The following is a 27,940-nucleotide window of genomic DNA, read 5'->3' as shown; positions in this document are numbered from 1 at the left end:
CTCTTGCTGGCCCTGGTTACCCTGTGACAGCTATGATATGAGTGTTTGTAGGTCACCTGCTACAACCATGCTTCCAGTCACTCTGATCAATGGCTGCCACCATCCGCTATACACACACGAGTGAAGCCAACCTCTGTTGCCCTGCCCAGCTTTGTAGAGACAACCAACTTGAGAAGCAAGCCTCTTGAGGTCTAAGTCATAACAACCTTAGTAAAAGCCAATTTTATAAAGTGTATAAATAAAAAGGTGTTGGTTCTTTCTTTCTTTCTTTCTTTCTTTTTTTTACTATTTGTTTACTGCCTTAGAAAGAAAAAAAAATAACTAGCCTTGTCCTTTTCTATTTGAGGGGTAAAGGGCACATCTGGATACATCCAGGACAGGAGAATTCAGAGTCATCTCTGCCCTTAACTTGGCAAGGCCAGCATACTCTGAGTTGGCTTCTGCAGGGAACTGTGAGCACTCAATAAGTCGTAGCTTCGATCAGCGGGAGTTTCCTTACCCGTCCACGAGACCTTGTTGCTTGATGATCCTGTGGGACTCCTCACGGGAGATACGTCCATGAAACCAATGCTGAGTTCTGTGAATCACTGTGGGGAAGATGGAGGCAGACAGAGGGTAAGACCTGGCTCCCCTGCAGACAGACCCCAAGAGCCAGCCAACTCTAGTCAACCTGAATCTCAGCTCTAGCAGCACCGTGCAGAGCTCAGAGAGGTTGAGAGAGCAGGGCTCTTCTTTGCCTTTCCATCCAATACAAAGTGATTAGCAGTGCTTACCCGAATTCAGGGTAGAAGGATGAAGGGGGCTTTGGCTGCTTAGAATATTCATCCTTGTGCTTCGCTTCTGCAAAAGAGATGTCTACTTTAGCAAAGATAAGAGACTGATGTACCAAGTCATCCACTGCCCAGGACAGGATGATTGAGCAGTGTCCCCAAACACTCAGACTCTGACTATGGAGAATGAAGAGTTTCTTGGCCAAAATGGTAAAGCAAATGCATTTTGGTTATGTCTAGCCAACCGTGCAGTGAGGCTTCAACGTGTTTCTTACTCTGACTTCCTATGATGTAAATCCTGGAAAGTCAGCAGAGCAGCACAGGCTACTGCGTTAAACCCTGGCAGTTGTCAGAGCACTGTTCTCCAGGGTTCCTGTGCTGAAGACTTTTGCCCTTTTCCTACACTATGGCTGCAGGACTGGGAATGTCTTCGAAGCAGAGCCCTGGGCAGGTGTTCTGCACATGGTCTTTAAATTTCAGGGAAACCTGAGCTGGGAGATAATCTTCCCATCTGCAGATTCAGCACCGGAGCTTAGTGCGAGAACTGTTCCCTGCGGAGCCCTCCACAAACAGCCACTAGTAATTCATCAGCAGGAGCTGCTCAGAACAGAGTGGTGTGGAAGGCCAACAGCAGGGAGGGCTCCCAGGGCAGCCACTTCCTGTACTTACTCTCATAACTCCCTCTCACCAGGACCAGAAGAGCCCTTCTGGCAAAACCTGGATGTTTGTGTGTAACCAGTTTCACCCAGACTGGGGCTAGTGCCTTACCCGCCAGGCATGGCCCTCTTCCAGGGCAGCGCTCTGAGCTTCAGCCGGATTATCGATCACTCTTCCGGTCTGTCCAGAAAAATCCATTGCCACCAGAGAATTCTCAGAAACGCTGCGCTGTAAGACAAAGGCCACAGACAATAAGATACAAAGAAATCAGTCAGGGCAGCATGCTGGAGACCACCCCATGAAACAATCATAAAGACACTGGGAAGGGAGCTATAGAGTTCCCTGTTTCAGGCGGAAAACTCAGTGATTTAAGTGGGACCAGGCTAAAAATGGCAAAAATGGCTTTGGGCTTGGTTTAAAAAGATGGGAAGGAAGGGAGGTTGGTTGATCTGTCCCCAACTCCTTACTGTAGACCATGCTTGGAGCAGTAGTTCTGGGAAGCAAACATTAGACTCTTCTATGACATGGCTTGCTCTCACTTGCTCCTGGGAATAGTACCAGAGGACCTTTAAGATCACATTGGTAATATAGTGCATGTCTGTACTTTTAGAGAGCAGGAGTTGGTTATATTCTTAATATCCTCAAAAGAGAATGACTTCAGCATCCATGCATCCCATGACTTAAAGGAACAAAAGCTAGTAGGTAAGACGGCTCCCTGAGAGCTGGAAGTGGCTGTTGATGTTTTCGCAACAAGTTAGGTGTGCTACAAAGAGGTTCCCATAGCTCTTGACTGTCGAAAGTCCTCTACTTACCACAGGGGTGTTGAAAGGAGAGAGCAAAGCCTTCCTCTGCTGAGGGATGCGATAGTTTTGGTACAGGAGCATTCCATACTGAAGAGGAAAGACTAGTGTCAGTACCAGCACCCGAGAGCTCCCACAGCCCCAGCCCACAGCAAACCCCACAGCTGGGAGGGCAGTGTTGATACACAAGAGTCGACTACTCTCTGCCAAAGGCCCCCCATGAGCGTAACACGCTGAAGATGGCGTGCTTCTCTTCTGTTCTGCCTCAGAACTTGTGTCCTGGAAGAGAGGGGGCGCTGACTGGTCTGGGACTGTTGGAGTGGGAAACAAACAGGGCAGCAACACATATGATGGTACCAAGATCAAGAATCATTACCTTTCCTGATTTCTGCATGAGTCAAGTACTATACTAAGTGGTCTACTTCATTGACTATTCCCCATTTTTATGATTAGCCTCACTTTACTGATAATGGAACTGAAACACAAAGAAATGAAGCAAGTGATCCAAGGCCATGAGAAAGCAAGAATTCACGACTTAAGTGCACATAGCCAGTTCTAATGCCAGTCTCCAGAAGACAGAGGTCTCACATGCTTTGGACAGCCCAAACAATACTCCCAAACTATTGATTCAAAACACCAAACTGGAAAGTTGACAGAGAGGGGGGGGGGGGGGGACAAGAGCGAGCACCAGGAAAAAGAAGGAACTTTTGGAAGTGGTCACATCATCTTCTTGTCCTTGTTTCACGGGAGACAAACCCTCTTGCAGCTCTTGGTCCTATAGTAAACACTCCTTCCTAAAGCACAAACATGTATCACAAGACAAAACTATTTCCCATGAGTGTAAGTGCACTCCTGTGAGAGGAGAAGACAGGAAGACAAGTCAGGACAAAGGTTTGAAGTTAAAAACCACCAAGAATTCCCCCATATTGTTGAGAAAAAGAGTTAAGAATACATAAACCAGATGCATCATGAGAAAACTGCTAAAGACAAAAACAAAAACAGAGACAAGGAGAAAACATCAGTACCAAAACAGATAACTGACATTTTTATATAAATGATGAACTCCAAAGGACAGCGGAATGGTGAGGATGAAGAAGTAACTGCTACTAATGAGCTGTTCCTTCAGTAAGAGAGGCAAGACTAAGAGTTTCTTTGGTCCACACTGCAAGGATTGCTAAGAGCTGAGTTCTTTTAGTCCCACAGAGAAGAATGCATGTTTGGGGAAAAAATTATAGTGTACCTAAGCAGATGATTAAAATAAAAATTGGGTATATAAATTCCAGCAGCAGCGCACTTGAGGGGTTTAATATACAGAGAATGGTTATTCACAACAAGGACATTTCAGACGGCTGGTGGGGGAAATGGAGAAAGCTCTTATGTCAGCCTGACTGGTGAAAGGACTAAATTACACGGCTTTAGTAAGTCAAAAAGATGCATGTTGTGGCGCTGTGGTAGCCACTGGAAAACAGAAAAATCAATGGATGAGAAACAGGCATACAGGGAAAACATAAATGGAAATAGTTAATGTAAAAGAAAAGCTATGCAAACACTAATCAGATCAACTGTGGCAGTAACGCTAATGTTAGACGAGTAAGACCTTAGGGCAGAGCAGCATCACTGGAAACAACAAACCATGTTTCACCATGACACAGACTGAGAAACCTGTCAGATGTAAACAGCGTAAACTTCTGAGCACCTACTAATGCGTACACTTAAACTCAGTCCTTCCTGTCAGGGGAATTGGTTCTGGATGGAACACACTACAAATAACAAAACAGCTAGTATTTGCACAGAACCTATGTACCTCTTCCTACAGACTGCACTACAGTCTAGTGCCTTCTATCACTCTCTACCTCATCTTTTGAGGTGGAGCCTCTCTCACTGAACCTGGAGCTTGTCGTTTGGGCTAGAGTAGCTAGCAAGCAAGCCCCTGGGAACAGCCTGTCTCCCCCACTCCCTAGCACTGTTGTTATATGCATACCACCTGCTCAGCTCTTTATGTGCGTGCTGGGGCAGTGAAACTCAGGTTCTTAGACTAGCACAGCAAAAACTTTACATACCTCCCCAATTCTAAAATCTAATTTTATTAAAGAGCATTTCTCATCTATTTTGGCTGGTTCTGAGAATGTGGAGCCTGTGGCTAGGCAAGGCCTACTGTATACATACAAGTACATGCTTGTGTGTGGTCTCTGTGTGTATGTACATGTGTGGGGTGCTGTCTTCCTTAAGCATGTTTTGAGACAGGGTTTCCCATGGACCAATCAGTAGCCCCAGGAATCTTCCTTTTTCTTTCCCTAGCATTGGGGTTACAGAAGCGTACTGCTTCAACTGGCTGTTGCTGGTGATGGGGAATTGAATTCAGGTCCTTATATTTTCATGGCAAGGACTTTACAACTGAGCCATCTTGCTAGTCAAGCAAATACGGGTTTCTGTGTCTGTGTAGATAATGGAGAGCTGAAAATAAGTGGTTAAGCTTGCATCAGCTTCTGAGAGATGACCTTTTAGTCATTAGAATGGCCTGTCATATTATATATAAGTGCTTAACTGGTGGGGCCATGGGCCAGACCACAAAGCTTATGTTGAATGTGATTCATGCTGGGCCTGGGGCCATGCTAGGGACTAAGGCCAGCCACATAAGTGATAGGTCTATATGGCCAACAATGCATGGAAATTGGGGTGTACAATAAGGCTCGAGTGAGCTTCCCCAGTCAGTAATGCTCTGAGTGTGTTATCATACATTTTTGTTAGCAGATGCTAGTACGGTGTACCTGACTCCTCTCTTCTGGATTACTTTCAAGCTATTCACTCATATCTACTCCTTTCCGGATACGAGCTTTGCTGAATTTGTAGCCCTAGTTCATTAAGGATGGGGAGGGGTCTATTGAGGGTCTTCCGAACCTGCCTACATGTCTCTCCCCATAACATACAGTGACACACCTAGTAAATCTAAAATCTATCTATAATGTTCTAAAATCAAATCTTTTGAGTAACAATATAGCGTCTCAAGTAGAAATCCAACGTTTAATTTTGTGTGATAGATCACAGTTAAAACCCAGGCAAGAATATAAAATTACATCAGGCTGTGTATAAAATATATGCATGAAACAAATGCATTTCATGTTTAGACATAGGTCCTATCCCCAGGTCATCTCATCATGTTTATGTAAATATTCCTGTGTCACAAAATCCACAGTACTTCTTGTCCCAAGTATTTCTGAGAAGGGTCATTTAATCTGGAATGACCCAAATTTGGGAGTATGTTACATATATATATATATATATATATATATATATATATATATATATATATATTTCTCTTTTAGTACCTTTGATCTTTATTTGGCTCAACTTGAGTGTCTTTTCAGAATATCTTCAAGGAGACACTTAGATCAGTGACTTTAAGATTTTACTCCGTTTATTTCCTTTTTAAAAACATGCATTTAGCATTAAAATTTTGCCTCTCTTAGCCAGACAGTGGTGAAGTTCACCTTCAATTCCAGCACTTAGGAGACAGAAGCAGCTAGATTTCTGTGAGTACAAGGCTAGCCTGGTCTATAGAACTAGTTCCAGGACAGCAAGGGCTGTTACACAGAGAAACCCTGTCTCGAAAAACCAAAAATTTTCTTCAGAAGTTTTACGTAATTGTAACTTGTGGAAATTTTATAATTACTCATGTGACATATCTTTTCATTTTCTTTTATATTCTATCTTCGATCTATGAATTATTTTAAATAGATCATCCCTATAAGTAGGTATTATGCATAAAATTATACTTTATTTGCATGGTATTTTATGATTTTTATCTCAATTACTAAGGAAGTACACTGTTTTCATATTTACTGTTTGTAGTTAAAAGACTATAAATTTACATTGTCTCTACTTAAAAATACAAAGACCTACATGGTAGTACTTGCATTCACACAAAGTCTTGAAATTGTTAAGCCATTAGCCATTTATGCACCAGCTGTCTACAGAGTTACTTTCTTTCATTTCCTTTTTTATTTTAGTTGACTGGGCTTTAAAGATACGTGTATAGTCCAATTAATGGTATTTCCTTTGTAATTCCTTCTATTGCTTCAGAAGCAAAAGAAAGTATGACCTAACAATGTTTCCTGCTTCACTGCAGTGTAGACTCTCACTTCCTATTCACATCAAATTAAAAGTGACTCTCCTCAACAGTAAAGGATTAAGGTAACAGTGGACTGTTTTGTTTCTTTGTATAGAGAGACAACAGCCATGTCTCCACATTCAGAACTTGCCATGAAGAAATGTCCTTCTGGGCTGAGGCGATGCCTCAGTGAGTAAAGGTGCTTGTCACTAAGCCTGAATTTGGTCCCCAGAACCCACACGGTGGAAGGAGAGCACCGATTCCCCCAAGTTGTCCTCTGACCTCCACACACATGCCCACACACATTCCCCTAAAGAAACTAATTAATAAATTAACATAATAAAGAGCCATAAGCATCAATAAAGTTCACAGGAGTTTAACATTACAAATGGGGTTGAGTTTGGGGATCTAATGAAAGGAATCCATTTGCTTTGTGAACCCATTGTGTATTGACAGATTCCCTTTATTACCTAGTTTTCATTCTGGCCATTAACCCTGGAAGACCCAGCATGTTGAATAAAAGGACAGGTCCCTCTCTAGTACCGTAGTGAGATGTGTAGGTTCTCAAGCGAGGTGGTAGGCAAGTTTACTGCTTTATGTGGAGATAACAAAAAGGTTTAGAGTTGTGGTTGAAGAACCCTTCAAAAACTACAGCTCAACTCCAGGAATACAAGAAAACTTAAAAGAGGTGTTTTCTTTTTTAACAGGGAGGGAGCTGTAATCACATGGGAGCACACCCTATTTAGCATAGATGTTAATGAAAAGGAATCTATTAAGTCCAACTAGGCTCAGTCTTCCTGGGGTCCTGTAATTTGATGGCCCATGCCCCTGGATCAGAAGTGGCATAGGCCATTATAGGCTTGAGCATCTAACTGGCGAAGTGAGACAGTACTCTTATCCTTTCTTCTGGCCATGGGAACCCAGGCTGACTCCCTCTGTCAAGTTCTAACAGGCCAAGGGTAGGAGTAAGTCTTTGCTGTTACAAGCTACTAAGATTGGGGGAATGCCTGCCATCTATAATATTCTAATAAAATACATTTAAAAGAAAATCAGGCCTTTTTTTTTTCTGTTTGTCATACTGGGGAGTTACAGATTTTGCTGTGAAATGGGGAGGAATTCTGCTATGAAAATCTTTGAGAACCACTTGATTTGACTTTTTTAGGGCAAGAATGCAAGGAAAAGCCTAAATCCAGAATGTTTACATTCCATATATGACAAAGAAATAAATTTGGGGCAGGTGGGGAAAAAAAGCCCCAATTGCCTAAGATTTATCAAATTAGATAACTAACGTTGACACACAAAAATTGACCCAAAGCTTCCATTTGGTCTCAATAATATTTTATAAAACAAAGGGTATTTTAACATCAATAGGTAATTAATCACAACCATAGGTAAAAACCATAATCTCAGACTGAAGGATTACAAATGGATCCACTCTCACTATGAACACAACTGGCTTCAGGTCAAACTTGTCCCACTGGTTTTATGGTTGCATTTTTGCCATGAGGAGAAGCTGTCTCCTCCAGTAACCAAGGACTCCTGTGTGGGACCCTAGGTCTAAGTCTCAGCATCTAAAGGAGAACCTGGGAGGGAGTATTTGCACAAGGGACATCTAGAGAGGAAAGGCTGAGAGCATTGGGACACCCCAGTCCTTTTATGATTCCTGGTGTTATGCCCTCCCTGGCATGCCTATGCTCCACGAGGCGAGGCTTCTCTGACCTCGTTCCACCGAGCGCCATCTTTTGCCCTGTATGCCCTTCTCACTGCTGCGATGACTTTGATTCCTTTATTTAGCTGCTACACAGTGCTGCAGTGAATTTCTTCTTTGTTTCCAATGTGCTAGTCCTACTGTCAAAGTACTTTTTCTAGGAGGCTCCTTGTGCCTCTTGGTGGTCTGCTGTCTTGCTGAACATGAACCTAATTGCCTTTTCAGGGTGGGGCAATTTAAAACCAAAGCAACCACAATGACAGGCTCTTGTGCTGACACAGCACGACATTGTGTGGAGGGAATTTTTACGTCAGTTTAAGAAACTTTTCTAAAAGGAGGGAGAACAGGAGAAGTAGGTAACTGTTACAACTTTCTAACACTCTGGCACAGTCCTGTGTCCAAGAAACGACTCAATGATGTGACAGAAAAGGATGCAGAGCACAAGCCGACTCCATGTTCTGCACTGTCCACTAAGTAGATCGAACGCTGAGCACAGCAATGCCTTTAGCAATTAGGCTTTCTTCCTTTTTCAAAGGAAAGCATATCTATGAAAGCACTTACAGATATAAGATCATCCTTGGTTAACTTTAAATAACAAAGTTTTCCTTCTTGAAGCCACAGGATCACAACATGATATAAACTACTGTCTCAACACTGCTAGCACCGAGTCCATGTCCACTAATCAGAAATGGTAACAAGACAGGGCTAAGGAGGGTGGGAGGTGACTTCACATGATGATTCAGGATTCCAGGGTCTCTATGTTCACCAGGTGATAAAACAAGGAAAACTCTGTGTTGAATTCATTTTTTCCAGATGGAAAAATAAAGCCTATGTCTAGCAAGCAAGAGGCTCAAGGGCCTGTTCTTGCATTACAGACCAAGACCTTAACACTAATCCTGAGAAGATACAGTCTGACATTTTGTTATCTGTGCTACAGCAAGTCTGTAATCTTTAGTTCGAAGTCCCCAATTGGTGGCTTTCCCCAACAGCCCAAGGGAGACTCTGGCATCACCAGGACACATGGAGTCCATAAGGAAGCATGGCCTCAAGCAAAGAGAGAGAGTGCACATGGGTGCCAATCCCCGTTCAGGCAGGAGGATCAGCCAGGTCCTGCTTAAGTTACAGAGAAACCCTAAGCCCAGCCTGGGCACTCTACTGAGTGAGACTCTGCCTAAAAATGTGTACAAAGAGGCCTGAGGATAGACCTCACTGGTAGGGTGCTTGCCTAGCAAAAGATAGACAGACAGGTAGGAGGAATGGACAGAGGCAAACCCACACACAGAGCCAGAAGCACAAGTGGTAAACTGGCATTTTCAAGAGCCTTTATTATATCCTGAGGGCCTAGAAGTCCTTGTCTTCAATTAGGGTTTGGGATTATGGGTCCTGCCTCATCTTGCTTTCTACAGCCTGCTGCTCACATCTAAGAAGAGCCTTGGGGGAAGTTATTAGGTATAAGAAACAGGTGAGGTTCTAGGTTTCCTATGGTTTGGAACTTCCTGTTCTGAAGGCAGTATGAGGCTGTATTGCCATGACCTGCCCAACCTTGTCTTCCAATTTTAACTATGACAACTTCTACCAGGAGAATACATGGAGAGAAGAAACAGTTTGGGGTATGGTAGGCAACAATCACACAGCTGTCCATCCACATCCTATGGTCTGCTTAGGAATGACAATGAGTTATGATAGAAGCAGAAAAAAATTCTACTATAACCTCATTGGAGACTGGCTACTCCTAAGTATGGCACTGCCTCCTGCAAGAAGTGCCCTTAAAGATGTATCCCGAGACCTTTGGAATCTGTGGATCACTGGATCAAATGATACTTGTAAGTAGCTGGGGCACTAGAACTCAATGCAGAATCAAATCTATCCAAAATACCGGGGAGGCTGAGACAGAAAGATATTTCGAGTTTAAGGCCAGCATGGGCCACATACAAACCCTGTATCAAAACAACAAACCAAACCAAAACAAAACAGGAAGTGGACATGCAACTGCCCAGGGCTCTCGGGGAGGGCGGCAAAGCACAGTACTTAGGAAGTGAGCTCAGGAGCCAGAATGCTGCTCTCAACCTGGCTCTGCCACACCCCAGCGGCCATCCCTCCAGCCTCAGTGTTGTTACCTGTGAATGAGACAATCATGACACAAAGCGCTGTGAGGACAAGAGGTTGGGCGCAGAGGCACGCACGTTCAGAACAGGCTAATGGTGTCATGTTAGCATTACCATGGTGTCAGAGCTCCTGATTTGCACTCAGTGGGTGCTGTCCCAGTCACTTCTGCCTGGGATTAGCTATGTCACAGTACCTTAGAACTTAAGACTACTGATTGGATTATGTATTGCCAGTTTAATAAAATACATTGTTTTATAGTGTACAATACCATTTTTCTATTTCTTTTGTTGCCTTCTTTAAAGATACACATTTTCAGGTTAAAAAAAAAACAAAACAAAAACCCAGACCTACAGAGAAATACAAAGGTTCGTCTCTAGCATCTGTCGCTACTTTCGTAGTGGGGTTATCTCTCAGCAACCTTTCTTTTTCCTGTACCAAAGAGTCAAAAACATATTTTGACTTTGCCTCTTTCTCCTACCCAGAAATGGAGGACATCCTAATATTGATATACACTTGGTTTTTACTTAGTAGTTTTTCTAAAACTGAGACCATTCTTTATTAATTTTTTTTTTAAAAGAAAGGGTCTCTGTATAAAATCTAAGCTGTCCTCAAACTCAACAATCTTCCTGCCTCCACTTCCAATTGCTGGTATTCTAGGTATGTGCACCACACCTAGAAATCTCATTATTTTAACATATAAAAAGTATTCCTTTCAGGGCTGGCTTACATTCCGTTACTTTGATGATAGCTTACATTCCGTTACTTTGATGATAGACTTTACATTGGCTTAAAACTGAGGACTGTCTACTGTGGGGTATTTTTTAAATTCTGGATGCTCAGAGGACATTTGGAAACATCTAGAGGCATTCTTGGCTGCCTCCACTGATTGGGGGCATCTTGTGGGCAGAGATCTATAATGCTAACAAAGAATACATTTCCACAAACACTTGACACTGCTCAGTTAGGAAACCTGGCTCCGAGATCTTAAGTAGAAGAATGTACAGCTACACTTGCTACGTCAATTCTATTGAGTTCATGATAGGAACAACATAGTGTTTTTGTGCCAGGATGGACCCACATCCAGTTGTTCTGTGTGAGATGCAGCCACTGCAGCCTCGGGTCACATACCTTGAGGAGTCTGAAGGCTGTCATCCAGCAAGTACGGATCTGCTCATCCTCAGCACAGAGCAGACGCAGCTCCTTCATCTCAATTTTTGCTTTGTTTGGCTAGAGGAGAAATGAAAACACCACCAGTGCAAAAGTGAGCAAATATACACCCAGTGTAGTGAGTGATAAATCAACACCGCCACAATCTCACCAAGAGGAAAAGAACAAGGCTTGGCCAAGGAGTGTGTGTGTTATGTACAATGGTGTGTGAGGGTTTATTACGAATGCATGTTTGTGCCTGTGTACATGAGTACATGTCCACATCTGTGTGTCTGGACTACAGGCACACATATATATCCACGTGCAGTGCTCCCATATACACACATAGAGGGTTGTCAGTATTGCGGTCAGTCCTCACGACCAGACACCCACACAGACAGTGTCAGTTCATTTAGTGGCTACAGATAATCAGGTGTCAGGTCAGGAGTTGCCTCTCTTCATTGCTTCTCCTTACTACGACCAGGTGAAAGCTGCAGCCAGGAGGCCAACAGCTACCTGGCCTTAAGTTACCAAGTCCACTGAGTACTTCCTAGAGCATAGACTACTCAAAAACCACCCAATCCGAAGCACACAGTAAAGCCAGTGTAAAAACTACGTCAGCAACCAGATAGTGGGCAGAAGAATCCTCTGCATGGTTCCCAGCCCCAGCCTAAGGGCAGCATCCCGTGGATTACCTTGATGCACATCCCATGGTCATTAGGTGCATTGTACTGCTTCTTTCCAGCAATCAGGTAGAAGATGCTGCTTTCCTCCAGGTCAGCCAGCAGCTGCAGGTGTCTGGGTTCCTGCAAACAGCAGTCAAGCCAAGTGTGAGGTCACATTTTTAGTCTATCGTGCTAAAAGCTCATTTTAAAGTCTGTAGTCACTTTGCAACTCTCATCTTTCCATTGGTCATACACATGAAAACTTAAATGACAGCATGTAATCCTAACAAAAAACAGAAGCTAAAAATGTCAGCTACATGTTGTAACGGATTCACTTTATTTTGTATGAACTATGTAGTTTTTAAATTTGCTCCAGCAAAGACAAAACCATATTTTGCTCCTGAATACAGGACAACAACAATTCAGCATCTATCCTACGGCCAGCCTGGAACCGAGTTCAAGATTAAGAAAACCAAATATATCCCTGCACTGACTCAATCAGCCAGGAGGGTCTAGGCTCAACCAGTAGGGATCCATGCCTGGGCATCCCAGAGGTGCAGGGCTGATGGGATGAAGGAGCTGCGGTGTGTACTGCCATTCAGTTTCCGACAGACCACATTACTGATCCCTTTGTGTATAGCCATATATAAACTGCTCATTAGTAAGTTATCACTAGCATGAAAGAGGTTCGGGTGCATTTAAAAATTAAGCCCAAGTTCACAATAAGCATACCCAGAACAGGACGAAATGAAATATTTTAAAACTTTACCTTTGAAGTCCCCTTGGTGGAGTAATAGAGGCCAGATCTGCGCAGGCACACATACAGTTTCTTCCAAGACTTTCTTCCAAGCTCCTTCACCTGCAGGAACCCTTGAATCTCAGGGCAGCTGCTGGAGTTCAGAAAATTCTACGGAGGAACAAATTTTTAAAATTAGGGAATATACACACAAAATAATGAAAGCAGTTATATATAATATATAATATTACATATTATATATTATATATAGCTGACATTTCACGAATACTTTGGGTGGGGTGTTAGGCAAAATTTTCTTCCTTCAAACTTCTTGAAATCTCAGCAAAATTAGTATTGAAACAGAGATAAGCAAATGGCTTTCACAAGGGGGTGGACATAATGTTAAAAGTTTCCTTAGAAGATGGAGGATTTCAAGAATCCGTTCCTTATTTCAAATTTGCAACAAGTCTATTTCAGTAAGAAGAGGTTTTGCTTAGTACCTGCAGAAGCTGGGCCTGACTGCCATTGGACTGCTGGCACCAAGTGACCATCTGATCCGGGAAGAAGTTCTGAGAGAGAGGGGAGAAAACAAGCTTATTATAGACAGCAGACCTGCCAATGTTAAAAATTTTTCAGGTATGATCACAATCATTTGTATGTTAAACAACAGCCCTTCTCATTCTTTTATCAAAGCCTGCACAACATCAGTATCAAAAGAAAATCACAACCACAAAATAAATAACAACAAAGTGACCGCAGTTGTACAAAAAGCTTACTGGGCTGAATTACCCAGAAACCATTACTTTTCTTTCTTTTCACTAAACCAGTGGAATTATCACAATCGCAAGTGGATAGTGATCTCCCTGAGCTGACTGTCAGTCTGCCTGGTGACTCAGGACAAAACCAAAGGCTCAGATGTCACGAAATATGCTTTGCTACTATGTCACATGACCTCCCCCCCCCACCTAAAAAAAGAAATGGGGGGGAAAAAACCCAACAAAACACCAAGGAGTTGATGCCAATCACTGATTGCTGTTCATTCCAACATACAATCAAGAGAGTATCTGGTATTTGCAATGATTAATGAGTAGTTCTTCTGCTGAATATTGGATCAATATGTTCTAGTGTGACCATCTCTACTCTCTGAGGAAGGAGACAGTCTCCTTCACCAGTCTTAATGACTTAGTTATGATGGCATTGTACGTGAGGCCTCTTTCACTAAGTAGCGTTCTATTCAACCCAAGTACAAATTCCAAGAGCCACAATGTTAACCCCAAAAGGAGACTTACCACTGGGTTCTTAAAGAACTCGTACTTCGCATAATTCTTTCTGAATAAGAATTTGCTTTCACTTGGCATGGTACTCTCTACTTGGACCACAATCTCATGGTCCTCCAGGCACCTCTCTGTGGGGAGAAACATCACATGTGAGCTGAGACAGAAACTTCAGGGCAATTTTACAAGGCCGAAACCTGTTCTTTAAGCACCGAGAATGAAGAGTATGTCAGGAATGACACTAAATTTAAGCCTCTTTTTACCAGGCTGACGGATATCTAAAAGAGGTCTTAAAATCCAATAAAAAGCAAAATTTAGGTTAGTACTGGCAAGTATATATTTCTTTTGCACTTGGAATCAACACAACATTGATGAGAGAAGCACAAATGATTTTTCCCCCATGCTACAAAATTTCAACTCTTGCAGCAAATTAACTAACACAACCTGGAAAACACCCAAAAGCAAAGAAAAGGCAAAGACCCCAGGCAAGGAGGCCTTGCAAGAGACAGGGTGTTAAGACCAGGGGAGCTGTGGACAGGACACTATAAGCACTGAGATGTACAGAGCACTCGTCTTTCATACCTAGCCGTTAGCACTGGCTCTACCACGGAATGTGTGCATCAGCTGGATTTGTGTGAAGGCAAAGAAAAGAAGGTTCTCCACACAGATAACTTGCTGTGCATGGTGTCCAGGTGCGTGCACACACGTGCATACATACCTCTTAGCATAGCTTATGTAAGGGTCTAGAAAGGATGGTTAGTCCCCTCTCCGAACCTCTCCTTATGTGGAGCATGGCAAGTGAACTCAGCCTGCTCCCCGCTGATAGGAATAACATGTTCAGAGAAGCTGTGGAATGGAGATCACAGCTCCTCCCACAGAGCTTCTGGAAAGCCATAATGGAGGTGGTAGTGACAGAGAGCTAACTACATCAGACAATGGAATAAACTGTATCAGTAAGTCCACCCCAGGCTTAGTGTGTGACCTGATGCCAGCCAGGCATACACAGATTAAGTGAACACAGGGGTTATATCTTAGATCTCCAACGCCTCTCATGTTGCCAGAGCTGAGTCTCAGCTGGGAAAGAAGGGAGACGCTTAGGAAAAAGGCACTTTGAGTTAAAAAGTCTCAGAATTGGGAGAAAGAATTTCTGTCCAAAGAGGAGAACTGTGGCCATGCGCCTTTCTCTGTGAGGACCCCTTTGTTACAAAGAGCACATTCTGGGCTGATGCATCTTTGGCCTTCATTTTTATACTGTAAGAAGGGGACATTTTGGTAGAAACATATTTAAAACCAGAATTTGTCCCCATGGCAATACAAAGCTCACAGCACATGAAAAGCCATGCTTGCTGCAAACCTAGAATAGTTTCCATTTACCTCTATCTGGGAGAATTCTCCCTGTAACACACGAACGCTTATGTTTACACAAGGGTTATATTTCCTCAAGACATATGCGAACAACCACACACAACTTAGGCATTGACTAAAACTGTGATGCGTGGTTTAAAAAAACAGTCAGGCTTAAGTTCATTCATTTTAAACAGACTTTCTTCGTCTAAAAACAGATCAGTGAATTCCATTAGGAGTTTTACTCAGAGAAAATATTCTAAACAAACTTAAAAACAAAACTCAACAACCCCATAACCTGTGGGTGGTTGTTTTACAGAATAAATTACTTTTCCATTTAAAATACAGAGTAAAAAGGGAGGTAGCAGCCGCCTAAGTAAGGATGCAGTGGCTCGCTCTAAATCAAAATGTGTGGTGCTTTCCAAAGAGCTCCGAGGAGCACAAAGGACCCTGTGGGGGAGCTTCCAGCTAAGACCAACGCTGTGGTCTCTACAGCTCTGACCCCCAACAGAAGCTCTCTGGGAGAACTCCTGGGCAAGCTGCACACATCCTGCACGTACACAGGGGGGAGGGCCTGATGCCCGGGGAAGGAGCAGGGGAAACTGGGCCCCACTGTGGTTTCAGGTAACCAGTGACTACTGAGCTGGTCTATGCAGCCCTAAATGATCACGCTCCCCTCCCCCGACAGTCTGGTGACCCCCAGAGGGGCCTCATTGTGACTCTTCATGCAAACCAGCTGCAGTGTCAACTCCTGCTTCCTTCCGCAGTAAGCTGGGAACAGTGGAGAAGCCCTGCTAAACCTTTCCTCCGGCTGCCGTAGAAGGCCTCTAGGCACAGCTGTGGCCTACAACTTGTTACCATCAAGGGCCTGCCTGTGAACTTCCTGCTGTTCCAGGGGTTCTGAGTAAAACTGGACCAATACTTTTCTTTAGGATATTCCTAAACTACTCTGTGTTCAAGCGGAGGAAGTGGAGACTCCTCAAAGGCCATTTGTTGTTTTTCAAATATCTGCAATGATATTCAGCATCTGTATCAATACCTCACTCTGACAGAAAGGCTTGAGCATCAGACAACTCAAAGAGAAAACTGTACCTCTTTGCTTTTAAAGTGCATAGCTACTTAGAGCCTCGGCAGAAACTCGGCCATCCTAGACGGCATGGAGAGATCGTGCAGAACAGAGCACAGAACAAGGCTCTCAGTACAGCCTTTCATTTGGCTCAGCCCCTCCCACCTGGTAGAAAGTCTCAGGCCTCCAGCTTGACTGCTGGGAATCATGGCACCAGGCGAGGAAGGGTGCCCAAGCCTCCTCGACGCCAAGTCAGTCAGCAGCTTTCTTTCTATCTGTATATTTTAATGGGGAAAAGATATCACTCTGCGTTTTCAAATGAATGGCCAGGGAGCTATGGAAGGAACACCAAGCCAGGGTAGGCTCCTTCTGGTCACTGAGGACCAAAAGGCACTCTTTAGGTGTCCATGTCCAAGGCACTGCCATACCTGACTCGAACAAACACAAAGCTCCCTATCCCTGGACTCTTCCTGCTCGATGCTTGCAACGTGTCAGGGCCTGAATGTGAGAGCCCTGGAACCAAACGACCCCACGCTGCAATCCCATGCTCAAGTGCAGGGGATGAAGCGCCAAAATACTGTTTTGCACATTTAAAAGTGTATTTTGTAAAATTTCTTTATGCGCTGTCTCTGTGGGAAACTTTCCTGGAGGAAGGGGAGAGTCTAGAGATTCGCAGCTCACACACTTGAACAGATGGGAATTCTCCATCTACCCTATGCTAGCACACTTGCTGGCCTTAATCACTGACTGTCCCCACACACCAAGGCTAAAGAATTTCCAGCAGGGAGGCCTTATAGGAAGTGCTGTCCATCAGAAGTTTCCAGTATTTCAGCTGCTAAGATCAGCACAGTAGCATTGTTTGGAAAAACCTTAATCTGAGAACACATATAAACCAAAAATATCAGAATGCTATCTGCTAGCTTCATGCCCCCAATCGTAACAGTTTTGTGTTGTAATCTGTTTTAGAATCTGCCTGAAAGACTTGCACTTATAGTTTCCCTTTTATGTGTCCTCCTCCCTAATAAGAAGACTCAATATAGAATTGCCTAAGAGAGTCGTTTCCACGGAGACAGCAATACCCAGGAATGTGGGGCAGGGTGGTTCCACACTGAGCAGAGGTGAGGCCCCACTCTTTAGGCCAGGACCCAAAAAACACACCCTAGAGCAACATCCATTACAAAGAGCCTCCCACAAGTCTGTGGTTCACTCATCCACAGCAGGGCAGGTTAACGCTGGGACATGAACAGGGCTTTCTGAGAAGAACCACAGAGCACCGCGTCTTTCCACCGGTGGGACCCTGACAAGAGACTGCTGTGGGACTGTGGCAGAAATAGGATTTCCTTTTAAAGAGCTACAAAGCTGTGTTTTGTTGTTGTTGTTGTTTTAAAATTAAATGGTAGGTTTGAATAAAACAACACACACACACTTCACGCGGAGAGAAATACGAGAACTGGGAAGGCAGAAATGGAGCCTGTGTTGGGGTTGTTCACCTCAAGACGGTGAATCTAAAAAACTTTAAAAACTCACAGAATCCTCCCTAAAATCCAGCCCATTTGGTAAACGTGCTTCACTTAGTCCCTAACAAGGGAAGGAGCTGGTGTGGAAAAGAAACCTTTAAACAAAAGTCTGAGATGAATCAATCGAACAAAAATAAATAAATAAATTAAAAAAAATGTATAAAACTATAAAATGCACCTCAGCAAGTTCTGGAAATAGTACATGTTTTCAAATATTTTATGATATAATATGCGCTCTTGTTCCTAGGCAAGATACAGATATATACATGCCTGTGTGCAGTGCAAGCGTTGCCTCAGAAAGCTGCCAAGCAAGCACTGTGAGAGCCCTTTATAATGTATCTGCCTCTCCGTGGCTACCCTAGGGAACCATGGCTCCCTTCTGTCTATGAACAGGCTGAGCTGTTCTGAGATGGGGAGCTGTAACCCAGTTGGCCGATGGGCTCCAAGCACCCCTAGGCTCTGGAAGAAGAACCAAGTCCTAGAGAATCTATCACCTATGCTGAGCCTTTGGGGAAGTTACTGCTGTGAGCACCCAAGGTGAGATTCTCAGAGTATCAGAGGGTGAGGACTGGGAAGGAGGGAGAGTGAAATTGAGGAGAAAGCAAGGGCCAGAAGGAATGCCGAGCAGCTTACTACCACCTCCCATGTGGCAGGAGATGGAGACACATTTACATCTGGCTGTGGCATGCCCATTTGATTACACACTGAGGTCCCCAGGTGCTGTTCCCAAGCCAGGCGACCTGTCCCCTACCTAATCCCAGTTGGGGGTGGTGCTCCACCAGAGTCCAGCTGTTGTCATCCACACAGTGACTCTTGTAAACCAGCAGCTGGCACAGGTCCCTGGCTGTCATGTCTGTTAGAATCTCCACCACTTTGCTTGTCCCATCTTCACTAAAGACTTTGACATCCTGCAACACACAAAAGGGACAAGCACAGATGAAACAACTTTGCATTTACAAGAAAAAAAAAAGACAAGATAAAACACAAGTTAAAAACATTAGTGTTTCAACACATGGACAAGTGGTCTCTCGGGCTCCACAGATGTAGGTCAAGGGCTATGGGGCTCCCTTCCCTCTCTTTGGAAGGACCGGGAATCTCATAGGCATAGACAGCACACAGCCAAGCCACCAGCCTGGCTTAGAGAATCACAGAACTCTCTCAAACACTATAGTGGTTCCAGGTTGGACAGTTTACACTTGTACAAATGCAACAAATGTCTGAGATGATCCTCCTCCTCCCCTAAACTGTGATGACCCACCTCCTCCCCTAAACTGTGATGACCCCTTTCTCTCTATTCCCAGAGTCCAAATGGCCTGCAGCTCTTTTTCTCTCGACATCCTTCCTAGTTCCTGAAGCCCAGGAGGAAGTTGAGATAAATAGATAGACCGATGGAAAGGGGTACAGAAGAAGACAGTCATGAAATTGTTTGGCTCTTCTCCTAAAATACTGAAAACAAGCTACAGTTTCCAGGTCCTATTCAGATCTACGGAAACCAAGTAGTTCCTAGGGAAAAAAAAAAGCATAGCAGAAATTTCAGAGATTAAAAATGGTCCCTGCTCCATTGACAGGGATGCAGTCTTCAAGGGATGTATTTAAACAGACAAAAACAACCACCACAACAAAACCCTCCACAACAAAGCGCTACCAAGACTCTTCCCTTGATAGCATGGGAACAGCAGTTGGAGGGAGAAGGTGGTAGTTTAAACTGCGAATGACTACTGTCTGGTAGTTTGTTCCTGGTGTTTTCCTACCTTCCCTGGAAGGTCAGGCTCACGGTCCAGCAAGGGCTTTGCCCTGATCAAGGCTGCTCCTGTCCGCCTGCCATCTTACTTGTCCCTGAGGGAGGAATCCAACCACTCCAACAGCCAAACTGTGCCCTTCCCCGGACTGATGTAACCACCCCATGGGTCTTAAGGCTGATGACAATGGTGACAACATCAACAGCACACAACATGATCGGCAGCAGAAATCCCTGGACAGCGAAACAGCAACAGGCCACTAGGCTCGAGAACGTGCATCTTTTGGGTTCAGACCAAACTCCCGGTAATCTCTGTCCCCAACTGCGGCCATCAGCGGCAACTTCAGTGCTGAGTCTGCCATAGACAACCTGCTTCTGGTAGCCCTGTTCTCTGCCTCAGTTCATGTGCTTAGAAGGATGGCTCTATGGAAGGGAGTCAATGGCAGCACTGGGGAGGGGACTGTGGCCCCAGGGCTAGGAGCTACGCCCACTTCACAGAGCAGAGAAGGGTCCTACCAGTGAAGGCTGGGGAGAAAGAGGTCATATTCCTCAGGCTTGGAACTCCCAGATGGGGGTGGGGATGCTTCAGGGGTGTCAGGCAGGATACTTCTCTATGTGAGACAAGCTGGGGGAACCCAGAGGGCCTCTCTATTCCTGCCGCTCCCTGACTCAGAAAAATACCAGGATTTGCTTTCAAACCCACTTTCACTTTTAAAGAAAAATACCCCTCCCTCTTCTGGAATTTCTGTCTCACTCAGTGAAAGTTTGCCTCTCCCAGCAAAGCAGAAGCCTACACAGGGCTCACATGACTGACTCAGTCTAGGAACTAACACTTAATTCAAATCAAGAAAATATGTCTGTGGTCTCTAGGCAGGAACATTCTTTCTAAAATGCTTTAACATAAAAGAAACAGAAATTTGGAAAGTAGAAATGCATTTGATATTCTGGTTTGCAGTGTGCAGGGCCTCCTGAGTCTGTGAAGCTTTCCACTCCCCGGATCAGCCTCCTAATGCTCTTCCTTTCCTAAGCTTCGAAACATTTATGTGGTTACAGCAAACACTGTCTCCTCCAGGAAAGTTATGTGGCGGTGAAGTATGTGTTTCATGTCTCCCCAAGTCCACTCGCCACTCTTCCTGCCCAGATCAGCCGTGGCTCCACGTTTCAAAGTCTGTTTTGAGCCCACTGCATTTTTCTTTAAACTCCCTCTTTTTCCCCTCAGATGCTCCACAGCCCGCGGGCCTCCCCCCCGCCATCTATATATAGTCTGGCCAGTACAAGCTAACACGTACTCTGTCACAAGTTTATCTCCACGTCTTTGAGATTCCCACAAAAAGCTGGGTTGGCAGGACAGGGCAGTATGTGATGGGCAAAAAAAAAAAAAAAAAGGCTGAGACTTTCTCCCCTCCCCCTGAACCCCAAAGCCTGTGAAAGAGAACAGACAGAAAAGCACACACCTCCCGTTATAGACTCTAACTGACACACCATTCTTTGGCTATTTCCCCAAACTCCACAGGGCCTGCTGCCCGCAAGCCAAACAACCTCCAAGACAGAACTCTGGAAAAACCATTACACATACCAGCAGTGTTGATCTGGGTAAATGTTGGAAACTACAGAAGGGACGTTTTGTAGCAAATATATAAGGCACAAAGCGAATGCTGTGTGCGGCTCCAACCTCCTTCCACAGGATCTTTCAAAGGAGGGTTCTAGATGGAGCATTTTGTGCCACACTGTCATCTGCCCCCTTAGCAGACCTCTGAGCTGTGCTGGCGCTCATTAAGGAATCAAGTAAGGGTTGTATATTTCATAGGTCTGTGCAAGAACTTGGGCCAAGAGCTCCTGGGAGCAGCCTGGGTCTCTGAGGCACACTGAATGCTCTCATTTCTTAACCAGGGTGAACACAGAAGGTTCTCTCAAGGAGATCAAGGTTCTGGGCCCCCAGCAACTCACATTTCAGCAGCAGGGTAGGAGCCATAGCTCTGGCAGTTATTTTCCATGGGCAAACTGTCCAGGGCACACGGGAATCTGTGCAGGACTAGGAGGCAGGGAAGCTGGAGACCCACAGTTCTACCCTGACACAGCCAGCTATCTGCCCAAGATTTATTTTCTGTATCTGAACCATGGGGCACTGTTTTGTCAATGAGTGGAATACACAAAGTCTGATGCTCCACGTATGCAACTTTGGCACTGGCAAGAAGTTTTGGTATGGCAGTGGGGACTGGCTCTAGGCGGTAACTCTGGAGTCAGAGGTAGCCACAAATCCTTTCCTGATTTACTCAACTTTTCCGAGTCTCAGTTTCTCCATCTGTGAAGTGGGAACCCGTGAGGGACAGCAGCATCACAGTTTGGGTATGAAACTGGCTCCTCAGATGTCTCTTTGAAAATCTTACAGTCATCTTTGTCCATAGACCCACGATGAGTAGGTTGGGCCAGCTGAAAGCCTGGAGGCAACTTAGTAGACAGATGGGGAGGGCTCTAAATGCCTGTTCCCCAGCATTCTTAGTTCTTAGAAAGCAGACCTCAACTGGTTAAGATGCAATGGAAAAGTATCACAAAGAAAACGACCAAATAGTTAATTGCTTTAAAAATAAATGGTATGAAAGAGAACAGGCACAATTACGTCAACAACCTGAAACTCTCTTTTAGAGAAGGATGGGGGAGGGAGTGCTTTTTTGCTGGATTGGCCCACTACACACTCTGCTGTAAGGGTCCTGATGAGGTAATAAAACGTTCCATTGTTCCCAGACTTTCTGTTGTCATTTCCTATACATTCACCATATAGAGGAAGGAACAAAGGCCCCTTTCTTTGCAGGAAAAAGGGAAGGTGTTTAAGAACAAGAGGTGCTGAGGCACATCTGCTCCGTGGCCCCAAGCTACAGTCTGGGATGCCTGGCTTTTTGTCTTCGTGGTCCCCAGCAGGTGGACAGTACAGGGTCTTTGGGCTGCCCTGCTCTCAGCCTTGGCACACACTCTCACCACAGCTTCCTGTACTAGTCAGACCTTGCTGCTGCTGCTGGCTGGGGACTAAGGAATCTTGTTACTGAATTCAAAAGATCTTCTGACTTTGGCAGTGAAACTGTGCCAGAGGCTCACCTTATAAAAATAGAAAACAGGACACTCGACGCTCTGTGCCTCCCTGGCCCCCCTCACCAGCTGTCTGCAGTGCGAGATTTCCCCATGTAGACGGCCTGGTCCCTGGGGTGTGCAGGCTGATGGCCCAGCATCACTAAGGTCCGCTCTTCCCAGACGTGGCACAGTAACTGCGACAGTGGTGGGTGTCTGAAAGCAGAAGCTCTGGGACCCTGAGCTGTCCTCATCATCTCCGTCTAAATAACTCCTTAGATCAAAGGACCTTGTAGAGTGTAAGATAGAATTGTTGCTACTCTAGACACCTCACTTCTGGAGAGGCTGGCTGCAATCAGAGGACCAGAAGAAGCATGCTTTCGTGAAAGGCAAGCACGGGTGTCTCTGCAGTGACTTTTATTCTGAAACTGCAGGATCTAGACGGGCAAAGGCGGAAAAGTCAGCAGGAGGAAAGCTAGCCTCAAGGCAGACATTAAATCAGTCTCCTCAGAATAATGTCTGGAGGCAGCAGGGCTTCCCCAGTGACAATAGTCAATCCCAGGGAAAGGGTTTGGACCTAGGGCTCTCTGACCTAGCTGGTCTTTTCTTCCTTTACCAACCAGCTGCCTCTCAGCACCTCGTATCCTTCCTGCTACAGAAGCTCCAATATTTTTGAGTTGAGACGTCCTTAATACCCACAAATAGAGGAATAGAAGGGAGCTTGATGCCTAGGAGTTAAATAGCAACCAACTTAACTCTACTTTGGAAAGTCTGTGATTCACAGAATCTTATCAGCCTCACTTTTCAGTAAGATTTATAGATATTTAAAGTCCTTGAGAACTCCTTACAAATCAAACCGTTCTATCACTAAAAATAGTTCTCAAACTTGACAGGCTTCTGCAGTAGTGGCTCAGACTTCTCTACAGGGAAGGGCCTCTCACCAGCCAGGGCTGCCCCTGCACCAGTTCTACTTCAACAGAAAGGCCTTTACTTACTGCATATGCACGTTTGACTCACCTGAGACGCATAAAGCCTGCTATTTTGACAAAACCAACTTTCATAAACTGGCACCCTGTCATATCAAGTAAAACTGAAAGCAGCTTAGGAAAAATTTACTAGTGAATCAAAGAGGAGTGAAAAGGCAAGGCCTCCTTGCTCCCAGTCAAGGGATTCTGTTCAAGGCCCCCGGAGCTGCTTGGAACAAAGGATAGTACTATAAGCTACATGTGTTTTTCTATAACTGTGAGCCTATGATGAAGTTTAGTTACAGACATGGCTGAAATTAACAGCTTAAAATAACAAACAACACAGCTCATAATAAAATAAAACAATTCTGAGGATGTACTGTGGTAAAAGTTATTCGAACAAGGCATTGCTATCAAAATATTTGATTTATTCTTACCTTTTCAGTTAAAGAAAGTATTTTACAGCTTCTCTTTGTCCTTCCAGAGTGGCCATCATCACTAATATTGGGCTTTAGAGCTCTTAAGTATCAAAGGCTGCTTGAACTCAAGCATCGTGATACCACAACATACAGTTACATGTAAGAATATGTACATAGGAACATATCTATACAATACCAATATGTACACACATATATAAATACATTTCTATAAAGATGATGGATAAGGGCACATACATAGGTCAGCTTTATATAGAAATGACGTGACTCCCGTATCAAACTGGAAAAATACAGTAAGGAACAAAGGGGAAACAAACTGCTAATCACTGGCAGTTCGCAGACTCATTGGGACAGCATTCTTCTGCACAGATATTTATAAATAGAAACCCTGACAGAATTGTAATCATACTGCACACACACTTTTAAGCTGGGCTGTGCAGCTTCGCGTTACATCATAAACACCTCGCCATGTCATCATGCTTCTTCGTTGCTTTAGCGCTCACAAGCATCAAAGAAGCAGAATTCTCCCACGCTGCCCAAGGCCCCCCGCCTCAGCTTTTCATTCTTATTATAGAATTCTTTAAGATTATCTTCAAATATATATCTTAGTACATATGTTTATTTTCTTAAGATAAATTGCTAGATACCAAGCCTTGTTAAAATATCTTTCTACTAGGTTTAAACATTTCCCAAGAACTTAGTCTGCCAGACATTTCGGGCAAAATGCTCAAGTTGTTGAGGAACAAGTAAAATTGTGGACAAATCCATCTGTCATCTCCAGATTTTCAGTTTTCCCAATTTCCTAGGTAGATAGTTCCCCTGGTGCCAACTCCTTCCACCCACAACAGTAGAAACTGTGGGACAGCATAGCCTTTCAGTCCCTATGTCCTAGATCTGTTCCTAGGCACTGCTACCTGCTTCATGTGTCGACCCCCCGACTGGGTGTTCCTAGCAGTAAAACAGGATGGTCCTACAGGCTCAAGTGCCACACAGGGCAGTGAATGAAAGTAGCTAACAAAGAGTTTGCCCTCAGCAAATGATTCCTGACAGAGTCAGCTGAGTGCCAACAGGCCACCATATACTGAGAGACAACATAGTGCATTCATGATGCCACACCCTCGCAGACCACGGTGTTTCCAGTACTAAAATTCAGGCAACCCAAGCAAAACTTGTCATTGAGGACACCATTGACAACTTCTGGCCTGCTGGGCAGATGTGTTTGTAGGACAAGCAAGTAAGAAATTCAAACCAAGAAATAGCAGCATGTGTGCTAGGTCCTTTAAACCAAGGGATAAAGGTTCTGTTGAACAGAACCTCAGAAAGGGATGAGGACCTGAAACCAACGGTGTATCTCTTAGCCCTTTCTTCCAACTGCTTGGTGTTCTCAGAGTCAAAGAGCTTTCCAGGACAGATATGAAAGCAAATGACACTGCCTTGAACCTCTTGGTTTGTCCCTCTGTTCCAGTCAGGCTCAGTAAACATCTTCTAGGGTTTCTTGAAACTACAGAAACAACTAATCAACATGATGGATTGTCTGGTCCTCTGCCTTCATATCCTGGGCCACTGTCGCCCCAGAGTCCCAGGGATGTGAGGCCAGTGGTAGGAATTTAAAACCAGACTGCAACAAATCACAGACCCAGGCCAGGGGCCAGTCCCACCAAACCACATGCCTTCACATTTCATTCCAAGGGACAGACTGTATTTGACACTATTTATAAAATGACTTTTATATATATGTGCATATACTCATAAAACCATAAATCATTTAGCCCAGCAATGACACTATTAGGAATCTATTCACCCCATCTATTAAGTGACCAAAGACATATGTAAAAGATGGTCACTTCAACTTTGTTTATTACAATAATAAGGATGGAATTACAAACAGTGAAAATGTTAATCAGAGGGGTAATCAGTTAAAAATGAATCCTGATACCTCTGTGTGGCACAACACACAGAAATGCATATCAATTCTACGAACACCATATGTGGATACTGTCCACACTGCTCACCTCTGGAAATGAGACTGCACTTAGGAGAGACTAGTCTCATCTTTAACAATTGTGATGAAATACCCACAAAAGTAACTTAGGGGAGTAAGGGTTTATGTCAGCTCACAGTTCCAGATTATGGTGCAGTGGCAGGAGCTTGAGGCAGCTGGTCACACTACATCCAGAATCAGGAACAGAGAGCAAAGATGAATGCGACTTAGTGTCTAAGCACACAGTAAAGAGAAGATAATCCCCCAGAGGTCCATCTCCTAGGCAATTCTAGGGTTTGTCAGGCTGAGAAGTAACACTAGCCATTACAGCCATAACCATACCCTCCCCTACTTGAAGAAAAGTTTCCCATGTAGCCCAGGCTGACCTTAAACTCACTATGTAGCCAAAGATGATCATGAAATTTCTGATTCTCCTGTTTCTACTTCCTGAGTGCTGAATGATAGGCATATATCATCCACATGGGTTTTATGTAACACCCTGCAGGGATCAAACCCAGGGCTTCATGGATGCTAGGCAAGCATTCTGCCAATTGAGCTACATGCCCAGCCCCATATACCTTCTGTCAGTGTTTGTTTAACTCTTTGCCTTTAATGTGAAAATTTATTGTTTCCGAAATTTTAAAACACCTGCTGTACTGTTGCTGTTCATTTTTCTCTGGTCTCCTGGCTGGACACAGATGGAAGTTATATGAAAAGAGCTAGACTCTGGCGGATTCCTTTTATCTGAGGTTCTTTTCCCATGAGTAGGTGGCTCTTAAAAGACACACAGATCATTCCTAAGTGTCATGTACAAAGAAAGCCTTATCACGCTGGGCTGCCTGCTGTGGGTTCCATTCCCACCCTGCCAGGGCAGAGAGGGGAGGGGTGCTTTGGCAGAAGCAGTGCCTGGCTCCTTCACTGGGCCTGGCCAATGTCAGCAGCACAGACATCTCTACAAAGGTGACAGGGTGGTGCATGGGGGGCGGGGATACGTCTATGAATGGAAGACAGTTCTTTGCAACTGATAGTACAATTCTAGTACAGCTGCTTTTATTAATAACCTCAGCAAAACCAAGTGAGTAAGAAATCATTTAACAACTTTCAACTGCTAGACTGCAACTTTGCCTAAAGTTGTGGCACCCACTCACAATATTTTTATAATTTAGCAATCCCATCAAAGTAATCAGAAATACACAGCTACATGTAAGATATATAATATTTTCAAAAATGGGGATATTTTTAAATTGTAGTTATCACACATAGTATGGAATAAACGTAAAATGTAATTTATAATTTTATAAAAAGACTTGAGTTGGACTGGGTGGAACTCTGCACGTTATTTCGGGTTCGTCTGCACGGGCTGAGGTGAGATGTGCATGGTAAAACTCATTCCCTCAGCTGATCCTCCCCAAGGACCCATTAAGAGCCAGGCATGAAGGTTCTAGGGATCTGGCCCTTCGACAAATGTCTTTGGAGTTATGGATCTTCACTTAACTGGGGGACACAGATGACCAACACAGAGGCAGAAGCCAAGGTGTCAGATACCAGAAGCTAAAGAGATGATTTCAGGAAAGGGGAAGAGGAAAGAAGCAGGGAGCACGTGGGCATTTACCCCAAATGTGAAATCACTATGCAAAAGGTGCCACCCTCTGTTTTCAAGGTGTCACTCGGGTTCTGGGTGGGGACCTCTTTTGGGAAGGTAGCAGAAGGTAGAGGCTAGCTGAGCTGGAGGTTTTGATAATATCCCTGGCAAGAAAAATAACTTGGATTTGAGTCCTGGAAGAAAATAATATAGAGACTATCTAGTTCTGGTATGGGACACCAGAAATTCAAAGATGTGGTTCTTGTAGATATGGAGAACT

At 44.3% G+C, this 27,940-nt stretch overlaps 1 protein-coding gene across 7 annotated transcripts in view; it reads right to left on the bottom strand.

Annotated features, from left to right (window-relative positions):
* Grb10 (growth factor receptor bound protein 10) overlaps positions 1-27,940 on the bottom strand; it is a 121,439-nt gene that overhangs the window by 5,435 nt on the left and 88,064 nt on the right. For all 7 annotated transcript variants that reach the window (XM_041669411.1, XM_041669410.1, XM_041669406.1 and 4 more), the window contains 10 exons: positions 18,649-18,805; positions 13,986-14,101; positions 13,197-13,265; positions 12,730-12,867; positions 11,991-12,101; positions 11,278-11,376; positions 2,240-2,317; positions 1,539-1,655; positions 774-840; positions 500-587 (listed from right to left, as the gene is read on the bottom strand). In XM_041669411.1, coding sequence (XP_041525345.1) covers positions 500-587; positions 774-840; positions 1,539-1,655; positions 2,240-2,317; positions 11,278-11,376; positions 11,991-12,101; positions 12,730-12,867; positions 13,197-13,265; positions 13,986-14,101; positions 18,649-18,805 — 1,040 coding nt within the window. The remainder of the gene's footprint in view (positions 1-499; positions 588-773; positions 841-1,538; positions 1,656-2,239; positions 2,318-11,277; positions 11,377-11,990; positions 12,102-12,729; positions 12,868-13,196; positions 13,266-13,985; positions 14,102-18,648; positions 18,806-27,940) is intronic.

Source organism: Microtus oregoni, unplaced genomic scaffold (assembly GCF_018167655.1).
Source record: "Microtus oregoni isolate MIOR12 unplaced genomic scaffold, Mior012 000019F_ref0000042, whole genome shotgun sequence".
Classification (NCBI taxonomy): domain Eukaryota; kingdom Metazoa; phylum Chordata; class Mammalia; order Rodentia; family Cricetidae; genus Microtus; species Microtus oregoni.
The sequence above is the reverse complement of the archived record's forward strand: the minus strand, read 5'-3'. Positions and strand labels throughout refer to the sequence as shown.